Source organism: Rutidosis leptorrhynchoides, chromosome 9 (assembly GCF_046630445.1).
Source record: "Rutidosis leptorrhynchoides isolate AG116_Rl617_1_P2 chromosome 9, CSIRO_AGI_Rlap_v1, whole genome shotgun sequence".
NCBI classification, from domain to species: Eukaryota; Viridiplantae; Streptophyta; class Magnoliopsida; order Asterales; family Asteraceae; genus Rutidosis; species Rutidosis leptorrhynchoides.
The window spans coordinates 310,264,019-310,287,549 of NC_092341.1; the positions used below are offsets into that span (position 1 = coordinate 310,264,019).

General features: G+C 32.5%; 2 protein-coding genes across 4 annotated transcripts; both read left to right on the plus strand.

The window, feature by feature from the left end:
• The first annotated feature begins 11,913 nt into the window (after positions 1-11,913).
• Positions 11,914-17,240, plus strand: LOC139866101 (exocyst complex component EXO70A1-like). Its single transcript, XM_071854235.1, has 12 exons — positions 11,914-12,166; positions 12,962-13,057; positions 13,299-13,504; positions 14,323-14,562; positions 14,694-14,832; positions 15,141-15,353; positions 15,446-15,651; positions 15,751-15,951; positions 16,368-16,467; positions 16,548-16,639; positions 16,742-16,888; positions 17,003-17,240. The coding sequence occupies exons 1-12, from the start codon at positions 12,008-12,010 to the stop codon at positions 17,100-17,102; spliced, it is 1,899 nt and encodes a 632-aa protein (XP_071710336.1). The 5' UTR covers positions 11,914-12,007; the 3' UTR covers positions 17,103-17,240.
• A 2,460-nt stretch (positions 17,241-19,700) lies between these two features.
• On the plus strand, positions 19,701-22,708 carry LOC139866933 (uncharacterized). 3 transcript variants are annotated; one of them, XM_071855234.1, is made up of 7 exons: positions 19,701-19,950; positions 20,868-20,964; positions 21,160-21,243; positions 21,339-21,378; positions 21,507-21,575; positions 21,674-21,783; positions 22,420-22,708. In XM_071855234.1, exons 1-7 carry the CDS (start codon positions 19,794-19,796, stop codon positions 22,463-22,465), a joined length of 603 nt encoding a protein of 200 aa, XP_071711335.1. In that variant the 5' UTR covers positions 19,701-19,793; the 3' UTR covers positions 22,466-22,708. The 3 variants fall into 3 exon arrangements, with proteins under 3 accessions (XP_071711335.1, XP_071711333.1, XP_071711332.1); XM_071855232.1 differs by having other exon boundaries at positions 19,711-19,950; positions 20,874-20,964; positions 22,407-22,708; XM_071855231.1 differs by having other exon boundaries at positions 19,718-19,950; positions 22,407-22,708.
• The last annotated feature ends 823 nt before the right edge of the window (positions 22,709-23,531 follow it).

Below are 23,531 nucleotides of genomic sequence, written 5' to 3' on the forward strand. Positions count from 1 at the left end.
ACTAATTTAAGGTGAGAATCATCAACATCAGAAAGATTCAAATCTTCTGAATCAGTTGATTCTTCAACAAGCACTTTCTTGGACAAGCCTTTGGAAGACGTCAACGATTTGCTCTTCTTTTTAGCAATTAGGGCAAGTGGATCGCCCGGAGAAGACTCTTTCCTTCCTTCTTGAAGTTTAGACACTTCAGGTTGGTAATGCATAAGAACTCCAACAAGCTCATGAATAGTCAACTTGTCAATCTCTTTAGTCGATCGAATAATGGTTCCATAAGGAAGCCAATCAGCATTGAGCTTTTTGAGAAACTTCATGTTGACTTCAGCATTTACTTTTATGATCTTGCACCTTTTCAACTCATTGAGAACACCATTGAAATGACGATAGGTATCCTTGAGTGGTTCATCAGTTTCCTGCTTGAAATCTTCATAGAATCCCAGAGCCTTATTCAATTTAGTAACATCTGACATGTCATAACCTTCTTGCTGTCGTTTGATCTCATCCCATATATCTTTTGCTGTTGTGTTGCTATCAACATTTTCAAACAATTCATACGGGATAGCTTGCATAACAATATTCTTTGCCTCTATGTCACCCTGAGCTCTCTCACGCTTATCACCAGAAAGTTCATAGACTGGAATTGGCATACCAGTATCCGGATGATAATCAACAACTGGACCATCTCTCAGAGAAGCCCAAATGTACTTTGCTTTCTCACCCTTATAGTCTATGTACTGAGTGATACGGTGAAGCCACTGAGTGTACTTGCCATCAAACAACACTGGAGGACGGGAATCTGATCCAATGATCAAAGTATCTTGAGTTGACATCTTGAAAATGAGGTAGATTCGGTAAAGATTTTGTATTACACAAATCTCAGATGAAAAATCACAACAATCTGATCAGAATGTCAGATTCTGTAACAGATTCGGTACTGTAGCAGATTCGGTAAAGTAGCAAATTCGGTAAAGATTCTGTATATCAGATTCTGTAAAAGAAACTGATCAGAAATATAAGAGACACACTCAGATTCAGTATAGATTCGATAACCACAAGAATTGTAGCCTGTAACCACTTAAAACAATGAATTAAGTGATACAGAAACTCAGATTCTGTATATGATTCGGTAGTCAGATTCTGTAAGAATTTGAAGTCCAATCTCAATTCAATCCTTTTGAATTTGATTCTGTAACCTTGCTGCACAAGGAAACACGTTAGTATCACACAAAATATCAAAGATACCGAAAGTATAGGATACCGAATGTCAACTGTAGCAGTTGACAATACCGAGTCTAAGTTTAAAACTTAGAAATATGACAGAATCCTTTCTCAGACCACACCAATTAGCTGCGTATGATCAAACCGAATGTGATAGAATCACAATCACACCACAATCTACAATACTTAAGATGAATTTAAGTAATGAAGCAGACTCGATATAACAGTTACGATACCGAGTGTTGATCAAATCTTCAAAACTTAATAAATTGAAGAAATTGAACCGTCAGAAATGTGATTTAACACCTCACAAACACAACTGAATCCTTAAATATTCACAAAAATCCAGAATCGAGCTTGAATTAAGCAATACCGAGAGTTTTAGCCACAAACTCTAAAAATCAACTTGATTCTCCATAATTGAAGTTAAAAAGCTGTAATGATGATCGAAACTCTTTCTAAAATACCTAATGCACCTTTGCTGAACTTATCACAAGAATCTGAACGTCAGATTATCAAATTCGATGATACCGAATGTGATTCAAAATACCGAGAGTAATCAGATTCTGTAATCTTCAATCTCTGGATCGATATAGTGATGTAGAATCACTTCCTGGAAGCTCTGATACCAAATGATAGGTCAGATCATGTTGAGATTGAGAGAAATGATAAGATAAAGAGAGATTCGGTAGATAGGAATGAGACTCGGTATTAGAGAGAGTCGGTACAATTACATTCCACAGCTTCTAGAACTCAGTTACAATGCAATGGCTATCTAATTAGGACTACTTAGGTTCCTTATATAGCCCTCTTCTAAGGAACCTTCATTTAAGCTTATTTTCACATTAACACTATACAACTTCGGGGTCCTAACATAAAATAATATTAATATTAATAATAATAATAATATTAAAAATGCTATTTTTAATAATAATGATAATTCTAACAAAAATTATAATTTTAATAAAAAATTTTATTTTTAATAATAATGATAATAATAATAATAGTAGTAATGATAATAACTATGATAACTATAATAATAACATTTTTACCTATAACGATAATAATATTAATACTAATAATACTTATTTTTATAATAATAATGATGCTAATGATAATAATAATATTACTTAATAATAACTATTAATCATAATAATTATAATGGTAATGCAAATATTAACACTTTTATTAATACTAATAATGATAACAATAATAATAATGTTAATAGTAATACTACCTCATAGAAGTAGTTCTTTTAAAAAAAAATGCCCAAGTCCGGGTTTGAACTTGCGACGTCCCGCTAACCCGATAATATCCTTAACCATTACTCCATTTGGTATTTCCTAGTATAATACGGATCCAATTTGTTTTAACCTACAATTTAGTTTTTCTTTTTAAAGAATCCATTTACTTATTCATCATCTTTATTTTCGATCATCACATCATTGTGAATCATAATCGTGTATCATCATTGTGACTCATTACGATTACCATAATCATTATAACCTCATAATCATCATCTAGTACTATAATCATCATCACATCCATGATCGTCATCACGATTATCATTCAACATTACCATCATCGTCGCTACTGTAACAATCACCATTATCATCACTTTTGTAACATCGTTCCTGAATATCGTCTTTATCATCTCACCAACATTACATCGAATTTTAATCAGGCAAGGAAAACAGAAGGTGAAACGTAGCTGTAAGCATTTTATGGGATGGTTTGTAATACAGGCCCAATTAGAGACATGAGTTGAATTTTGGCCCAACTAGGAAATAGCATATGGTGGCCCAACATCATAAACAAACACGGCCCAAGGTCCAAATGGAAGTTTGTTTAGGTTGCAGATCAAATACGGAGTATTAAAACAAAACGTCAGCTCGATCTCTAACCCTACATACCTTTACATCCCACTAATTCAATTGACTAATATATGTATGTTTCAGCTTTAATTCCTAAAAGTCTAAATTGGAATTTGTTTAAACCCAAAAGGAATTGAAAGGTTGTTAACAGCTCATGATATCATTGTCATTATCTCCTTTATTACACAATAACTTCCACTTTCACTCATTATCTTATTTTTTTTTTTAATTTTCCTCCCGTAACAGAAAAACAAAAGCAAAAGAAATCGAGCATGAGGGATTTGCAGGTTAACTATGTGATGGTGTTTGGCTTTCGATGGAAACAGTAATTTCAAGCGTAGCAGCAGTAACTACGTAGAGAAGGCAGTGGTGATGATGATAGAGACGATAGCAATAACAGTGAACAATAGTGAAATAAATAAATGGGTTGTTGGGTTTAGGTTTGAGTAGGAAATAAACTTGGTTGCTGTTCTTGCTGGTTTATATTCGATTAAAGAGAAAAAAATTGAATGACAGTTAACGAAAACAAAATGCAAATATGATGATCTAGTGGTGGTGATTATCGAAACAAAAAAAATGTGCAAAGTGGCAGTGAAACCGCCGTTCATAGTATCGATACTCGCCATCTTTTACTATTGCAAGCTTTGAATATAACCAAAAAACAGTAGCGTATCACCACTGTAGTTCACTGGTGATCTTGGTGTTAGCTCTCGGAGGTGATCATGGTGGTTTTGTTGGTGGTGGGAGGTGACGGTTTTTGGGATTTCATTGCAAACAGAAAACGAAGGTAACCATGATGGTGGTGATGGCGACTTTTGGTGATGGTTATGCCGAAGCATGAAACATAAGTTAGAATCGTGTAATAGTTGTAATGGTCACGATGGTTTTGGTTGTGGTGGTTTACGGACAGAACAAAGTAATACCAGTCACAAAGGTAACGGGGTGGTGGTTTATGGTGAACTGAAAACTAGTAGATTTCATGGGTTTGTTCTTGACTCAAGTAAACTCAAAAGGTGGTGGTTGATCACAAATAGATAAACAGAAACATTAAGCAATGGTTTGGCATGGTGGTGCACTGTAGGTGGTGATGGTTTTGGTTCAGAACCGATACATGAAAGAAATGAACAAAAACAGGAGATAACAAGTAGCTTCGATGGTGTTCGGTTTATATGGGATGTGATGGATTTGCATGGTGTTCAAAATCAGAAGCAAGAGGAAGAAGGAGATCAAGATTAGGAGAGTTTTGGTGTTTTAATCTTGATCGAATAGAAACAAATGATAGCAGAGAGGGAACACATTTTAAGTTGAGTTGTTAGAATGTAAGGTTTGTGCATATATAAATAAAAAAAGAGGATAATATATGATGAGGAAACACTAATCTCAATCATTAATCTGATTCATGATTCCACTTAACGTTATACGTTCAATCAAATAAAGCATAATTCAATAATTTTAATTATAATATACTTTAAAAATATAAACGTGTGAATTAGAAACCAATAGTTAAGCCGTCGTCAAATATTGTTTAGATATTCTTTCTCGAATTGGATTTCGTGCTACTATTGTTTACTAAATGAGTTCGAAACCATTTATTTTCGAATTACATTATTTATATGTTTTAATTCAATTATTAGTTCAATTCATCAAATTATATAATATACTTTATTTAGTATCACTCATTATTATTTATATATCTATTTATATATACATATTTATTTACAAATAGTTGTTCGTGAATCGTTGGGAATGGTCAAAGGTCAATTGATTATATAAAAGTAGTTCAAAAATTTTGAGATTCAACTTTACAGACTTTGCTTATCGTGTCAAAATCATATAAAGATTAAGTTTAAATTTAGTCGGAAATTTCCGGGTCGTCACACATATGACTACTAATCTATATTTCAAATTGTAAATATAAGTATTAAATTAACGAACTCTCATTCTGTTAAACAAATACAAAATCCATTAATGCTAAATATTCCAATTTTTACAAGAATCGTTCTTTTATATAAACATTAATTATGATATAAATTAAATATACCCAAACCGTTGATTATTAATTAAATATCACGACTACTTAGTTCAGATAAGCATTATATTTATTTAGCTACTAAACATGGTAGAAAAATAAATAATACTTACAGAAAAGTTCTTAGCTTCCATTAATTCGAAGTGGTAGAAACTTGATAGAAATCACTCGTACAATAATATATTACAATACCCAAACTAATATTACTTGAAGTGAAAATAGAAATAGAAACTGGAAATTGAAGTGCTCCGTAACTGTGTACCCTCCTCAGTCTGACTCTCTGAGCTCCCTTCGTCCTCCTCTTCTCATTCCCCAAGACTCATTTTATATACTCTGTAAAGTATCATGCTCGATCATGTTTATGAGCAATGAGTCAAAGACCATCATGAGTGTTTACCAAACTTGGCCAAACTTCCCACTATTTCAATTCTTTTGGTTTAAAAACTAGAAAAGTAGGCAACCTTATTGATTTTAGAATTGTTTAGGTTGTTGTGCAGAATGTGTCATATTCCATATAAACATCCATTTTAGTTTTATTATTTGTTTAAGAATTCCTGATGTATGAGTCAGAGAGTATTGATCTGGTCTAAATTTATAGGTAGATATTCAAATCAAAGTTGTAGTCTTCTGAGTTACGGACGTCTGGGCTTTGGATTCATCTTTTTTCGAGTCAGTATGATTTAGTTATGATTTTTCTCGTGCAGGCGCGCAGATTTCCATGTTATCAGTTTACGTCAGTGATCTTGTGTTTTGTTGACTTGTACTTTGACGAATGATTTAGTTTGTAGCTTAACTCCCTTGTACACTTCATTTCTTCACTTGTACCTATTCATATATGCATTAAGAACTTGTACCATTTGGAGTATAACTTGTACATTGAGCGTTTTTTACTGTTTTCTTCATTAATCTTCATTTTCGCACTCCGTCTTCACTTTTATTTATTTGTACAATTACAATGGAAATATAATACAATAACATATGAAAACCTATTATTTAGGAGAGATATTTCAACTAAATATATGTTCATTTTGAGCAATATCAACATCCCCGTCCGTTCCAGGTATAGAGACCCTAGCCTGAACTATAAAGCGGACGTATGCTATTTGAGTTTAGTACACGATGGATTGCGTGTATTGTACATGTTGTTTGCATGTATGTTAAAACAGGGGTACTTATTATAACGTTAAAGTTTAGTTACCAGGGTGCTCAATCTTGTAGAATAACTCGATAAACGTTTCTGGATGAAACAACTGAAATCTTGTGATCCACCTTTATATACAGATTATGCGCAACATTAAACTATGAACTCACCAACCTTTGTGTTGACACTTTTAAGCATGTTTATTCTCAGGTTCCTAGAAGTCTTCTGCTGTCTGATTATATGTGATATAAGCTATGTGCATGGAGTCATACATGTTTTATTCGAGAAAACGTTGCATTCACAAAATCATCACCATGTATCTTATTTTGACTGCATTATCAACGGATGTAGTATTGTAAAATATTAATTACGGTGATTGTCTATATGTAGAAATTATCAAACGTCAAAAACCTTGGAATTTGATATTCAATTATGGTGTGCCTTTTCAAAAGAATGCAATGTTTACAAAACGTATCATGTAGAGGTCAGTACCTCACTGTAAAATCGATGAATGATATATTTGTCCAAAGGGATTTGGACGGATCATCACATTCAAGTTCACCACTTTCACTTTCGTTCCTATTATTCTTAGAAGTAGGAGTAGATAAGTTTTCCTTACAAAGTTAATTTCCATTTTGATTCTTGTAATTCCATTCGGAGATTTGAAGTTCTAGCATTTCAAGGTTTATATTTTTGCAATACTTTGGTTTAATTCAAGTTCAAGTTCATCTTTTATCATTCATCTTGCTTTTACATTAAGGTATTTCTTATTTATTTATTTATTTATGCACTTTGTTATGTCTTTTATTTATTCGTTAGTTTCTGCCATAATTAGTTAATTATTTAGTGTTTGCTTGGACTGATGAACTTGTAAACATTCGGACTTTAAATTGTGAAAGTGAGGCCGGCGGCTTGGTGACAGAGACCGGCATACTGAGTCCTTAAAACCCTGAATATGTCTGATTGTGGTCTATAGCTTTTCGTGCAAATCTGTAAGTTAAAAATGAAGAACACTTAGGATTCTATGAAAATCTGGAAATAGCATGGTTTAGTCGGCGGCTTTCTATAGCTAGCAACTTGCTTGTTCAATTTAAGTCGGCGTGGTGATTGGAACAGCCGGCGGCTTGATATGAACAGAAGATGAAAACTTGGTTTTTAAAATGCTTTTGTTGAGAATACTCACGGGCTTTATTAAATAGACTCATTGTTCTGAGTTGAGTCACTCGTTGCATGTGTAATAAATTATATTATGTTAGTACGCCAATGACTGGTATAAGGCCTTGCATGTCAATTTGGATCCCGATAGACTTGGAATCGTGATATTGATACATTAACGAATTGGACCTCTTGATGTATTTAATACGTTGGAATTAATGACTCCACCCGATTAAGTCCCGTAGTGTAATCATACGTTGAACCTTAGTGATACTTAAGTGGTAGTTAGGTACACTTTGCGAGTAGATGGATTAACGACCCATCTATTCATGTTAGAAGTCATTTGAAAATACGTTCTTAATATAAATGTCCGAATGTGAAAGGGAATGACATCTGAGTAAACACTTGTTTATTATATATTTATATTTCATTATTAGTATATTTCATCAATCTTATTTATTTATATATTTAATATAACATCAAAACCCCCAAAAAAACTAAAATATTTCTTTCTCGAGAAATATCAACTAATTTGAAATAACCCAACTCGTATTCAACCCGAATAAATAATTTTTTTTTTACCCAAAAGCGGCCCTTCTACATGCAAAAGCGGCGCTTTTGCTGTCTGATCAAAAAGTCTGCAAAGTGCTACCCAAGAGCGGCGCTTTTTACCTCGGGAGCGGCGCTTTTGGACCTGAACTGATAATTAACAAAACATTGGTTAAAATGAAAAACTTAAACAAAGAAACTTTCTTTGAATAAACCAAGTTAATTTTTGTAAAATGAGTCTCACATATTAAGCATGAAAAGAAAAAAGTGAGGTTAGGTTAAAATCACAACTATAGTGTACACAATAGAAGCACCATGAAACTTGCATGAAACTTAGGTCAATGCAATGTATGAAATTACTTGTGCCTTGAATCCTTGCATGAAAAATGACATGAGTTATTGTTTGATATGTGCTTGATTGATTGATTGATCTTACATGCTAGAATACGTAAGTTGTCACACATCTTAGAGCCTTAAGTGATAGACATAATATCTAAGATTAGACTCTAAGCATCTCAATAAGTATTCTTGAAACTCATATACCCAAAAGGTTACTTAGTGGTAATAATGATTTGAAACTAAAATCACTAGCTTGTGACTATTTTGAACAAGAAAAAGAATTAACTTTCTTCAAAAATAAAAGTGATTTTAAAAGTCAAAGATACCAAATGATAAACCAACACTTGGCTATAAAAGACACCTTGAGTGAACCTATCATAAGTTTTTCGAAAACACACTTGTTAGTCTCGTTTAGAGTAGAGAACCGTACCAATGCTTATTTTTCAAAATCTTGTTATTCCTACTCTTCCATAACAAGTATCCATACGTCCATTCGACCGACTGCCAAATTTTGAAACCCATGCGGTGTTTGATGATCCTGCGAACCATTTATGCTAAGATTAAAGTAGTTACCTAAATCCCACCACTTGAAAACCCGGCTCCAAATATCAAAAGCAGTTAAATTTCATTATTGATTATTTACTACAGTATAACTTTTATAGTTTAGTTGGTTAATTCGATTTCGTTACGTATAAATTTATTTACGGAATTACGGGTGATTGAACAAGTTAGGTAATTAGAAAATAATTTTTAAGACTATATAGATATAGATTGACACCCTTCAAGTTTTCATCCAACACACACACACACACACACACACACACACACACACACATATATATATATATATATATATATATATATATATATATATATATATAAATTTATCTTATCATAGTAATTTTTTTTAAAACTATCTACCCATTTTGATAAATATATTAAAATACATAGACTTATATACAGATTTATATCAACATTCATTGCATATTACCGTTATAATCAGGCAATGAAGTATAATTTTAAAGCTAAAGACTTGGTATAGGTGACTATTGTAGTTGATCATCTTTCATTATTGAGCTATTAGCATAACGAAAATGTAAACAATGAAATAATGGTATTATTTATGACATATGTTAAATTTGTTAAATATTTATTGAGCTAATTAGTTTCTTTTATTTTTCATTTTATTAAATACCTAACCTTTAACTTTTCATTTTTCCTATAATAAATAGATAAGTTTCAAGTTTCAATCATTTCACTTTTCTTATAATAAATATAATATATAAGTTTTAATCTTTTCATTTTTTATATTAAATAGATAACTACTTTGATATAATGGCGTCTATAAATACCCATTTTCATTTTTGAAATACTCATTTTTCATTTCAAAGTTAGTCATACTTTGCAATTGAAGTAATTGATAGAGTTTTATGGACATTAGTTATTCATCATCATCGTTATCACGATTGATTTGTTCTTTCAATGTCAAACATCCGTCTATCACATGAACATTATATATATCTATGTTACGACTCCATTAAGATGTAATTGGTGTGGAAAGAATTTTTATCTTATTTTACGTAATTTTTATCTTCTTTGATAGTTGTTTAGAATTCATTTAAAGATGTACATTTTATTTAATTTGTGTGTAGTTGTATTAATATGTGTATATATGAGTGCGCTTTGTTTGATAATTGTTTTTATCTTCTTTGATGATTGCCAACTCTTGCCCTGACACTAATAATTTGATACATAAATTTTAAAATATTAAAATTTGAGGCAAGTCATGCAACACAGGGGCTTTGCCCACTAGTATTAATTAATTGTAAGATTTAAAACAATTATAATTTTATAATTAAGCATTAATTGAATTGAATTGTCTTTCACCCCTTAAACCACACCAATAGTTATATTCATTGAATACTCCGTACTTTTTAGGTGGAGTGTAAATCAATTTAAGAGTGTAATTATTCTTAATATATTTATTGAGCAATAAGTAACTTATCAATCGTGAATATTCAAGTTCAAGGTAATATTATTCAATAAAGAATTGATTAGTGGAATTTAAGCTTGAATTTCAAGTGCTTTAAGAAGAGTGAAAATGAAGAGTATTGAATACTTATATGGAAGTAAATTCATGGTTGTTATACGGTGATATGCCTAAATGATTAGGTATGAATTCTTGTAATTTTGTCACTTAGGCCTTTATATAAAAATTTATAATTTTGATCTTTGAATCATATTCTTCTAGAAATGCAGCCCACATTTATATCACGATTTTTTAATTTTTTTTTTTACATACTTCACATTTGAACTTGAACTTATAACTTAATGGCTTGTGTCGATTTTAAATCAAAATCTTTAACTTGTCTAATAGATAATTTGAATTATAGGTTTTTTCTTGTTATTGTACTGAATTGATATATATCAATAAATACATTTAAATAGAATGAAACAAACGCTACATATTACATCAATTATAACAAATTTATATTTTTAAAAGCGGTTATAAACATAACATGATAAAGATAATGGCGATAATTCAATTGATTGGACATGTTACTTTTAACACGTGACATTTTCTTTTTCAATTTATAGTGACAATTTTCTTTTTCCAAATTATAATTATAGTTATATAGTTATTTATCGGTTAAATTAAAAAAATTCACATTACATAATATATCTTATTTATGTTATCTTATATATAGAAAATCAAAATCAAAATCAAATGCTACTACCTTTTAGTAAGTACTTAAAGTCTAATACATAGATTTTGAAATATTGTTTTACAGAGTCAATACATGTATAAATAAATTTATCAAAAGTTATATTGTATGTCGTGATAATTATTGGAGTATTTGATTTCTGACAATCTTATTATGATTATACATTTTTGAAGTCAAGGTTTCAAGTCCTATTATGAACATTATGTAAATATTTTGTATAAAAATTTGTGTATTTGTTTTTTTAAAAGTACATTGTTTTAATATTTTTAACGTATAGACTTGACGAGTTTATAGAAAAATTATACATCTATGTGTGGACCCGTCAAACTTTTGTGAGTGTTGAGGGGAGGCGTATTAGAGTGGGGGCGGGAAAATCGTTAGATGATGTTGGTTTTTTTTTATCAATTTAGGAATGTAGGATTGAATGCAGACGGGTTGGAATAGAGTCTACATTTTCATTTAAGGCGAATGTGGAAGATGGCCTAATGACACAAACTTTGCTACTTGATTGGGTTGTTGGATTGGTTATTTTTAGATCCGTTATATGTTTTTTTTTTTTCTTTTGTTTTGTTTAGTCCACGTTAAGGCTGGGTATTAGTTAGCGTCTCGGGTTGTCTTGGTTAGGCTTATTTACTGCCTCCGAACCTTTTTGTGGTGGCCCTTTTGTTTTCTTGTCTATGTTTTGGAGATTAGTTTTTATAAAGTTATTGTTTTTTTTTTTCTAAAAAAATTAAAATTTTATGTGTGGACCCATTAAGACCTTAAAATCAATGCACTTTTGTTAAGAAAAATACAAATCCAACAACACCCATTATTCATACAGCCATTATAGTTGCCACCACCACCCTACATGCCATACTACTACACTCATACAGTCATACCCTTTATATCTCAAACCCAAAATTCAACATTTTCTTTACTTCACTTTCACTCAACAAAAACCTCCCCAATTTCCTCCAATTCTTCCCAATTTCAAAACATGGGTGTTCCAATTCAAGGTGATTACTTGACCAATAAAGCTAACATGATGAGGGAATCACTACAAAAGAGTCAATTGATCACTGATAATACAGTTTCAATTTTGGGTTCTTTTGATCACCGTTTATCTGCCCTAGAAACTGCAATGCGTCCCACTCAGGTAAAAACTTTACATTTTTACATGTTTTTGTGGAATTTAACAAGTACCCATTTTAGATGCATGTATGAATTATGAGAAAATTTGATTAATTGTTAGTGAACGAGGTTTTAAATTGAAATTCAAGAGAAATTTGAAGAATGTTAATTTATTTTTTTGTTACTTTAGTAAACCTCCTTTATGAGATTGTTGCTAACAAGAAAGTATACCTTTGTTTTTGATTTACGGATCATGATCATCATAGTTATATAAAGTGCATACTGCTTACCCTGTATTTTGGTTGGAGTATGATTTTTGAGTAATGTGAGAATCAGACACTGAAAATTGCAACAATGGTTAGTTTGGATAAAATGGAAGAATGCAGCTGCAAAACAAATAAAATATATAAAAAATATGCTTAGAATGAGGCATACGAGATAATATTGATAGAATTAACTGAAAATTTAAAATTGTTTATTTCAAAATTCAAAAAAAGTTGTCAACAATATATAGTGGTTTCATTATAGGTTTGGGTTGATTGAATACAGTAACATTATCATTTGTATTTACCATTTTTTCGTTTGTTGGCAGTAGATTAATATCTTTGTCATAGTCATATGTGCAAAATGATTTGAACACTCTAAACCAAAATTAATGGAACTTATGAACTTTCAAGTTCCTTTTTTGTAATCTGTTTTATCAAATTGAATCTTCACTAAAAGTACTAGTTAGCTTTTGGTAATAGTTTTATGGGTACACTGAGGATATGCATCTGATCTTGACTTACACTAGCTGAGTATATTATTTTTTTATTTGTAGATAAGGACACATGCTATACGCAGAGCTCATGAGAACATTGATAAAACTCTGAAGGCTGCCAATGTAATATTGAACAGATTCGATCTTTCTCGAGAGGTTGGTTGTTAACTTCTCAATCCTTATGATTTTTAAAGGTGGCAATATCAACCCATTTGTATAAATAACAGCTAGAAATGGAATTGGTCAAATGGTCAAATGGGTTTAATATGTATCCAAATGCTTATATAGTCCTAAATCCATTGTATCTACCCCCAATTTCCTACCTTGTTATTTATTTTTTAAAATGGATGGAATGTAATGTATCAGTTATTTGAGTAGTTACGTTGTTAATATTTAGGCAGAGGCTAAAATACTTAAAGGTCCACATGAGAATCTTGAAGGATATCTTGAAGCTGTTGAGCAGCTAAGAAGCAATATTAGGTTTTTTACCAAAAATAAAGGATATAAGAGTAGCGATGGGGTACTTAGTCATGCAAATAGTTTGCTTTCCAAGGCCATTTCTAAGCTGGAAAACGAATTTAAACAACTCTTATCATCATACAGGTTCGTTCATTTACTTTAAAACTATTTTCTCTTATGGAAATCGTATTCTTCTTCACTTCAAGTTCTTATTAGTTGTCATATGCGTATTTATATTAATATTATTGTCATTGTTCCATTTATACAAAGGCTAATTGTGATAAGAAGTTATCAGTTTTATGTTCATATCTAGAGGTGGCAATGTATGGGTTGGGTAACAAGTTAAAATGGGTTTGGGTGCACTCTTTATATGGTTGAATTGTATCGTGTGGGGTTGACCGAAATGACCATTTGTCAGTATTTGTGTTCGTTTGAAACAATTAGTGTAAACGGATAAGGTTTTCCCTATTCAGGTTCTTTCCCTGGAAGTATTTTCACTCAGATCTACACGGCCTAAGCGTGATATCATCCTGACCGTTTCCTATCCTCATAAAATAATTAGTGCGTTAAAATATTAAACCAAATTAACCAAACCATAATCGAATTTACTGCCAAAACTTAACCGAATTAACCAAACTGAACATATAAACTTAGACCACATTTCAATTTTCAACTCGTTTTTTAACTAGTTTTAAAATTTGGAACATTTGATCTGCAATGTATATATCATAATCCAAATCAACCAGTTCATAAGTAAAAAGGTTAAAATTACCACCTCTACTCATTTCTAGTTGAGACCTCATAAACCAATAAGGATGTGCACTTTATTTTCATCATCGTTCAAACGACTGTCTTACCAAATAACCATCTTTAATCTTTAATGTATACAATATTGAAAACAAGAACACATATTTAGTATCCACATTGTTGATTATGGTATTCATGTTTTGTGCATTTTTCAGCAAACCCGTGGAACCCGATCGACTATACGAATGTCTCCCTAGTTCGCTACGGCCATCATCTGGGTCACCCGAAACAAGTGTCAAAAACCCTTCAAACAGTCATACGGATCGTGTAAACTCAGAAAACGCTGTTTATATTCCACCAGTACTCATACCACCCCGGGTACTCCCTTTGCTTCATGATTTAGCTAAACATATGGTGCAAGCGGGTCACATTCAACAGTGTCTTATTATTTATAGGTAAATCGACTATTTTAATCTGTATTTCTTGAATTGTTAATTGTCATTTAGTAACCCTTATTATATTAAAAAAAATAAAAAATGTTTGTGCTTCCTTGAATTTCTTGAAATTACATGTTATTGTGGTTTAGGGATACTCGTTCTCAAGTCCTGCAAGACAGTCTCCAACAATTGGGAGTGGAGAAACTTAGTAAAGATGATGTCCAAAAGATACAATGGGAGGTTTTGGAACTCAAGATCGGGACTTGGATTCATTTTATGCGCATTGCAGTAAGTTGATATCCTGGTTGCAACTCGGGGAATACTCGGATGTTGACCAAGTTTTACTTTGACCGAGTTTGACCAAATTTAACTGATTTTGACCATTTTGACTGATTTTCTGAGTAGCCCCGAGTTTTGGCCGAGCTTAAACAAGTTTGACTGAGTTCTGGCTCATAAAGTTGCAAGCTTTTATTTTCTTGAAGATTCTAAGATGAATATGTTAACATGCTACTACAGTATGATAATTGCAAATAAGACTAACAGTGTTTTACGTTTTATTGAAAGGTACTTGACGAGCTCTTAATCTTTTCAATCAGGTAAAATTGTTATTTGCTGCTGAAAGAAAAGTTTGTGATCAAATTTTTGAAGGCATCGAGTCCCTTAAGGATCAGTGTTTTTCCGAGGTTACAAAAGGAAGTGTTACCATGTTACTTAGTTTCGGAGATGCAGTCGCCAAAAGCAAAAGATCACCCGAGAAGTTATTTGTGCTTCTTGACATGTACGAGATTATGTGCGAACTTCACCCCGAGGTATTTTATGTTCTCAATAAATCTTCACATGTTTTAGTGTTTTAGTTCTCTGTTAATTGGTATTTATTGAACTTATAAGTGGATATTTGTAGATTGAAACGCTTTTTAGTGGTAAAGCTTGTAAAGAAATTCGAGAATCTGCACTCGGTTTGACAAAGCGACTCGCGCAAACCGCAAAAGACACGTTTGGAGATTTTGAAGAAGCAGTCGAAAAAGACGCAACGAGAACGGCGGTTGCTGACGGAACTGTTCATCCTCTCACGAGCTATGTCATTAACTATGTCAAATTCTTATTTGAGTAAGTCAGTCAATGAATAAATACGAAAGTTACATACCAGATTCATATGCATAAGCTATAAATTGAAGTTTACATTGTTGATTGTTAATTTGATTTCAGTTATCAATCAACACTGAAGCAATTATTTCAAGAGTTTGAAAAGGGAGATGAATCGAATACGCAGCTGGCGTCCGTAACAATGCGAATTATGCAAGCCCTTCAAATAAATTTGGAAGGGAAATCAAAGCAGTATAAAGATCCAGCGTTGACTAACTTGTTTCTTATGAACAATATTCATTATATGGTCAGATCTGTGCGCAGGTTTGATAATTAAAGCATGAACCTTTTAATCCGACTTCGTTTTGAACCTATAAATTAATCACTTATTACTGTGTCAAATAATGATTACAAAAACTTGTGTCACAATACTGAATTATTCTGATTTCTGAATAAAAAGTTCAAACTTTTGACCTATCTGACCCTTTTTCTTTTGTCTGAGTTTGAGTAAAACTTAATCTTATTCAACACATTATGAACGAGCAGAAATTGCCTCCTCTAATAACTTGTTGGATTTGGTAAAGCCGCTGCTTTCTATTTTAGTAACAATTTGCAAAGATCGTTATTGGAAAGTATTCGGTCGGGACCTTTTAGGGAGTACTCGGCAACTCAGGGAGTACGTGGATGATGACCAAGTTTGACTTTGACCTATTTTGACCGAATTTCTTTTTTATTGTTAGGTCTGAAGCAAAGGATTTGTTAGGGGATGATTGGGTGCAACGGCACAGAAGAACTGTACAACAACATGCTAATCAGTATAAAAGGATCGCATGGGCCAAGGTATGTTAAGTAATAATTCTACTACACGCCTATTGTCGTAAATAATCTTCAGTTCGAGTTAATTTTTTTTTTTTTTACAGATCCTACAATGTCTAACCATTCAAGGCATGACATCATCCGGCGGTGATGGAGGAAACAGTAGCGGGGCTTCACGAGCTGTTGTGAAAGATAGGTCTGTTTTTTAAGATCAATCCTTTTAGATAGCATTTAAAAAACTGTATATATTTTAAAGGTTATTATTCAATCTAACTGAAAATGTTATTGTGGGTATTAGGTTTAAGATTTTTAATCTTCAGTTCGAGGAGCTTCATCAAAGACAATCTCAGTGGACTGTTCCTGACTCGGAACTTAGAGAATCACTGAGACTTGCAGTTGCTGAAGTCTTGTTGCCTGCATACCGATCCTTTATTAAACGTTATGGGTATGGTTTTCTGATAACTTAAATGGGCTTTAGATATAGACATTGAATTTCTGAAGTGAATTTTTTGATGGATTTTATAGTTTTTAAAATACAAGTTGTTTGTTTTTGGTACAGAGTTCTTGTTGAAAATGGAAAGAATGCTCATAAGTACATAAGGTATTCTGCAGAGGATCTTGATCGGATGCTCGGTGAATTTTTCGAAGGGAAGACTTAATATGAACCGCGGTTTATGCGTGTTATGGCAGTATATATTTAAAGTATTCGCTTGCTGGTTAATGTTATTGCCAATGTTTTTTGAGACATACCGTATAATTTTATATAGATTATAAAGATAAAGAAGTTGAGTGCTAAGTTCCATCATACATTTTCTTTCTTTTATATTAATGATTAATGATTAATGATTAATGATATGATATATTAGTTTCCCTACAGTAAGTCAACATAGAGGTCACAATCCGCATATCCAAGTCTTGTGGACTTGAGATCAATTTAACTTGAGATCAATATGATTGTGTTGTCTCATATAAAAGATAGTGTGACTTTAACTGTAAACAAAATTGTGTGTTTGTAGGTTCACTTTTTTTATTTTATTTTTTAAATGTGAGACAAATTGATTAGTCACATTGACTAATATGATTATTAGTCACATTGATTGTGGTTAACCTTTTTAAAGATATCCTATAAGTTGGAGTTTTGAACTTTGATATTATATTATCACATGAGATTTTAGGTTCAAATTTCACTGCAAACACATAGTCCTGATTACATATAATACAACTCGGGACTCGAAGTACAATCTAAAGGTTGATAAGTTACGTCAATATCGCTAGTTCAAAGGCCCGTGTTTATATTCCTTGATCTTTTTATTTACATTTTAATACCATTATTAATGATGTAAACAAGTACAAAACGACAACAAATTTAAGAAGAAAAATATAGATTGAACCGAATCTGATTCAAATCCAACGTTGCACCAATAAGTTCATAATAGATGTATTGGATCGATTATTTATATTGAATAAAGGGTAATTGTTCAAAATACACTTTTTTTTTACTTCAAACAAAATACACTTTTTTTAAAAAAAAATTGTCTTTTTACACCATTCGGTAGACGGGATTTCCGTCTACCACCTTTATCTGTCGTCTACTACCATTTTTACAAAGTAGTCGACGGTGAGATAAAGGTGGTAGACAGAATTTACAAAGTAGTCGACCGTCTACTGCCTTGTTGTTGCTGTCTACTGCCTTGTAGACACTAACAAGGGAGTAGACAGCAACAACAAGGCAGTAGACAGCAACAACAAGGCAGTAGACGGTCGACTACTTTGTAAATGTCTGTCTACTTCTTTGTTCTCGCTGTCTACTAACCCTGCCAGTAGACGAAAATTCGTCTACTACCTTTATCTCACCGTCGACTACTTTGTAAAAATGGTAGTAGACGACAGATAAAGGTGGTAGACGGAAATGCCTTGTAGACACTAACAAGGGAGTAGACAGCAACAACAAGGCAGTAGACAGAAACAACAAGGCAGTAGACGGTCGACTACTTTGTAAATGTCTGTCTACTGCTTTGTTCTCGCTGTCTACTAACCCTGCCAGTAGACGGGAATTAGTCTACTACCTTTATCTCACCGTCGACTACTTTGTAAAAATGGTAGTAGACGACAGATAAAGGTGGTAGACGGAAATCCCGTCTACCGAATGGTGTAAAAAGACAATTTTTTTAAAAAAAGTGTATTTTGTTTGAAGTAAAAAAAAAAGTGTATTTTGAACAATTTCCCATGAATAAATCCAATCACAACTTCGAAAATGGATTTCATGACGTTTAGGGGAATTTTGAAAATTAAATGTTATTAGAATTAAATCAAACAAGTAATAATGGTCTTTTACGGCTCTATTGAGTCGACAACAATCGTCGATTTATTGGCGACTTGACTGACTTTTAGAGCCAAAATTAAATTTCAGGCATGATTTAAAACCCATGAAAATTTGATTCTACCATTTTCATGGCGTCTATTATTATTTTTATTTGTTACTATTTAAAAAAAAAACTTTTTCCTACTTAAAGGCCGGAGGTACTTTCAGAAGTAATCTCTTTATCCGTCGAATAAAGAGAGGGATGACTTTCTCTACTGTTGAGAATGTTATACTCTCGGTGGAGAAATGACTTGTCTTTATCCTCGGATAAGGGAAGGATTGTCATCATCGCACCTCCCTCATACACTACTCATGTAGTAATGGGTTTTGTTTGTTGTTGTTGTTGTCGTAAGTAATAATGGTCTTTATCATATCCAAAACATTAGATAATCTACATTTTAATAGTTCACAGAAATTTAAACAAGACAGACCACCCCCTATGGTTAGTTACCCGTCCGTTACCCGCTCATTACCCGTCATTATCCGTAATGAACCATAGGCACGAGCTAGTTACCCGCTTCCACCATGGATTTAACGGAAGTATGAAGGTTGGTTATAGTAATTGTGGGTCCCAATGACTTTTTATTGTTTGGACTTGATGCTTTATTGCTTGTACATTGTATATTAAGAGGAGTATTTTTTTAGCCATTATAGGTAGTGTTTAGTTATGTGTTAGTTATAGAATATTGGTGTTGATGTGGCGGTGATGTGAAAGGTTAAGAGGATGAATAGTTTAGTTACGATAGGGAGTTGCCTAAGTGAGACTTTGATCTTTAGTTATGCATTCTCTAAACTAAAATAAATATTGTGTAGGCGTGGATAGTTTACAGCCTTGCAACCGGGACTTGTTATTGTCTACCCGAATAATAGTCAAATGGTCAAAGTTGAAAGCTGAATGAATGTTTAATGGCGCCACTACAAGTCTATAACAAACAACAAACTTTTAAACGGTCATGATTCAACCACGTTACACTCTTGCAATCTTCTCATGAATCCTTCCAAATTATTTCTCACAAAACTGCATTCAACTTCCACTCTTTTTTATCATCATCATCATCATCCTTCTTCATTTTCTCTGTTTGCAATCTCTTATTCATCTTTATCCAGCAAGTCAAATCGATCTGCAATGGAAACTTACTCTAAAGGCACCAGTGTACTACTTTATGTGGTTATAAGTAATTAACTTTAGTTTATTTGCTGTAGAATTTGTAAATATGTCACTTTTTAGGTTGTAAAATGGTAACTATGATATTAGACTACTCCCAACCATGACGCACTTACTCCTCACACACACCGCCACATCAACTTTCTCTCTCCATTTATTTTTCACTTCCTCCCCATCACACACCAGTACATACTTCCTCCCCATCACATACCCACAAAATTAATTAATTAATTAATGTACAAGTTGTTAATAGTATTGGTACAAGTAAATAAAGCACAAAAAGTAGGAGAGAGAATGATGGAGCCGTCCTCAAAACTGCATGGGGAAGAAATGAGTGAGGGCGGACCTCTTGAGGAAGCTTGAGGAAGCTTGAAGGCGGAGTGAATGCCAACGGCACCCTCTCGAGGAAGCTTGAGGGCGGATACCGTTTGGAATGGTCTTATAAACTTTAATATCTACTCCCTTTGTCCCAACAAAATTGTACCTTATAAATTTTGGGTTGGATCTAAAAGATAGAATTTGATAAATATTAGTTTTGAAATGTCACTTTGACTGTTTGGTTTAAGAATCAATTATAAATGATCGGTAAATAAGTAAGGGAGTCTTGCTGGACTGCGTACATCAAAGTATGAGGTCGGATTACTCGACCTTTCAGGTAGCCCGAACAGAAAAAACTGTTACCTTTACCATTAAATGATTGAGAACAATAAATTAAGGTAAATGGAGGAGTAGTTAAGCCGTTAAGGTAAATTGAGGAGTTCAATATATTCATTAGTTAATTAAGACGGAAGGAGTATATACATTCAAATTTTAATTTAAAATAGTATAGTATATAGTATATATATGATTAATCCCAATTTTGAAGATATTTAATGGTAGTTTAACTTGTTTGTGAAGATACAGAAGAACCAAAAATGGATCAACAAAGAGAAACAAGTGATATGAATCAGGCAAAAAAAGTTTCAGATGATTTACTTCCACATATTCTCAATCTGTGAGTTATTGATTCATTAGTCCTAAACGATTTCTAAATTTGTTGTTTTCAAGTATTTGCACTTATTTTATCCATTAAGTAGGATTGCGATTATAAGCAGTCGAATGCTATGTGGTTATATTAACATTCTTTCAGCATTAACTTGTGTTGCAATCTTTGTTAAGTAATCATATGACTTGATATCATGTACTTAAGGTATGGATCGAACGCATTACCTAAAGATTTCGAAATTTATGCTCCTAATGCATCTTTTGAAGATCCACTAATGTGTGCTCGTGGGTAAGTGCTACTTTACAAAACTACAAATTGATTGCATTGATCGAATAGACGATAAAATTTTCTTTTTTCATGTATACTCTTATTTATGATTACAGAGTAAAGCAAATCAAGTCAGCGTTTTATTCTCTTTCGAAGGTAGTACTAAGTTAATGTTCATATTTATGTAATATCCGCTAACTAATAATGTACTTAATTTGTTAAGCAATAAGTGAATAACACGAGTTTTTTTTTTTTTTTTTTTTTTTTTGGTTCATAATTTGCAGGTCTTTAGTGAGTCTAGAATTGTAGAGTACAACATCAAAGAAAATATGCTTCCTGAGGGAAGAACAGAGGTTAATAATCTTGTAGAATGATTTTCATAACTATTTCGTGTTCATTCGTTTCATTAATTTGATTAATAGTTTGTGTTTTTTTTTTTTGAATTTTGTAGATACTTATTGACAACAAGCAATTTTACAAGTTCATGGGAAAGGATATTGATATGATATCGCTAATCAAGCTCTATGTAGAGAACGGGAAGGTTGTTCGCCATGAAGATTGGTACGTATAAATCATTTTTTTTGGGTGCGTAAGTACGTATAAATCGTTTAACATGCCAATTTCATAAAAGATAGATGATAGATATGATATAAGTTTGCAGGTTTGGGTCAAAATGGATCATGTTTAGTATGGACCGGGTTAGGTTGACCCACACAAAATACTCGTATTTGTTCCATATTTGAAATTTGTATAATTAACCAGTATCTGAAATTTGTATAATCTAATTTTTTGAATATGATCATTTTGGGGGTTGTAAATAGTTATATTCGTTTGAAATAAGATGTTTGACTCCTTTTGACTCGTTCTGTATTTGACGAATGATTCAACAAATTTGACGCTTTTGTGATATAACGCAGTCAATTGAATGAATCATAAGTAATTGTACTGAAATTACCCATCTACTCATTATTAGACTATAGATTAGTAGTATGGCCCAAATCCGATTATGGCCTGGGTCTGTCAGGGTTTCTAAGCAGTTTTAGGGTTTATGTATTCTATAAATCTTGCATTATAATAAAGTGGTCTAACACTCATTTCTGAATGTCATGGATATTTTTCCTGTAATAATGTTAAAAAAATTTAAATCTGCCATTCGATTGACTAATTTAACAAAATGCGTACAGCTGGGATAAGAAGCCACTACGGAACGGGTGGAACGGAGAGAATTCGAAGATGGGTATAGTTGGTCGAATCATCGATGTGAGTAAGAGGGCCTCCATGTTTGCAACTCATGCTATGATGAGGTTTGGGAAGGATCCGACTCCATAATTCTCTCCATAAAGGATAAAGTTGTCATTTGCATGATGTATTTGTGTAATGTAATTTTTTTATACTGGTTTGCTTAACATTTTATAAAATTTAGCATCCTCCTATAGTATGTGAACTAAGCCTGTTTTAACATAAAAATAGCCAAGTCTTTTGTACAGTTTGAAATGGGTAGGTATTAGAATATTAGGACTGACCTAACCCAATTGTAATAGTGTGCCCGGGTTGGGCCGGGTTTAACTCCGATACTTTTAAATAAATCACACTGTAGAATATATACAGATAGCTATATTAGCTCAATAAATATGTAACTTCTTGACTAAAATGACTTTAGGAGAATAATCAGTCAACCACTTATGTAAACTAAGTAGGTAAATAGAGTACTAAGTTGGGTGAATTCCAATCTGTTAGGCCCATTTCCTGTTATCTTTTTTGGTTGACCAAATTGACCCGTTAGAGATAAAACGTAAGCCAGAAACAACCACTTATCAATGTATGGGTTGAAATTGCTACATCTGGTAATTAGTATCACATAATCATAATGTGCCACTGCATAAAATCTCTGATGTCATTAGTCTTTCGCCATGCACTTGATTTTGTGGGCCTAAAACGGAAGATTATTGGACCAATCCAGTCAACTGTTGTGCTAATTGGATCTAACCTGGGCTGACCTCCAAGCCCAAATACCAAACTCCCCATACTGATAAGCTGGATTCATATCTTAAATGATGCTGCTACAAATAATATCCAGCATTCTTTTATTTATTTATTTATTTATTTTTCTAAAAGCATCTTAGTACATCACTCTTTTTATGTACATTTTATCATCAAACAGAGTAGTACATAAAGTTCCGATGCTTGCTTTGTTCATATAATAAAGCACGTAAACTTACTTCTTTCTGTCAATTTTGCTCCTTTTTATTTCATTTCGTGGGTCCCATTTCTGAAGCAAAGATATATAGACATTTTTACCCATAATATGA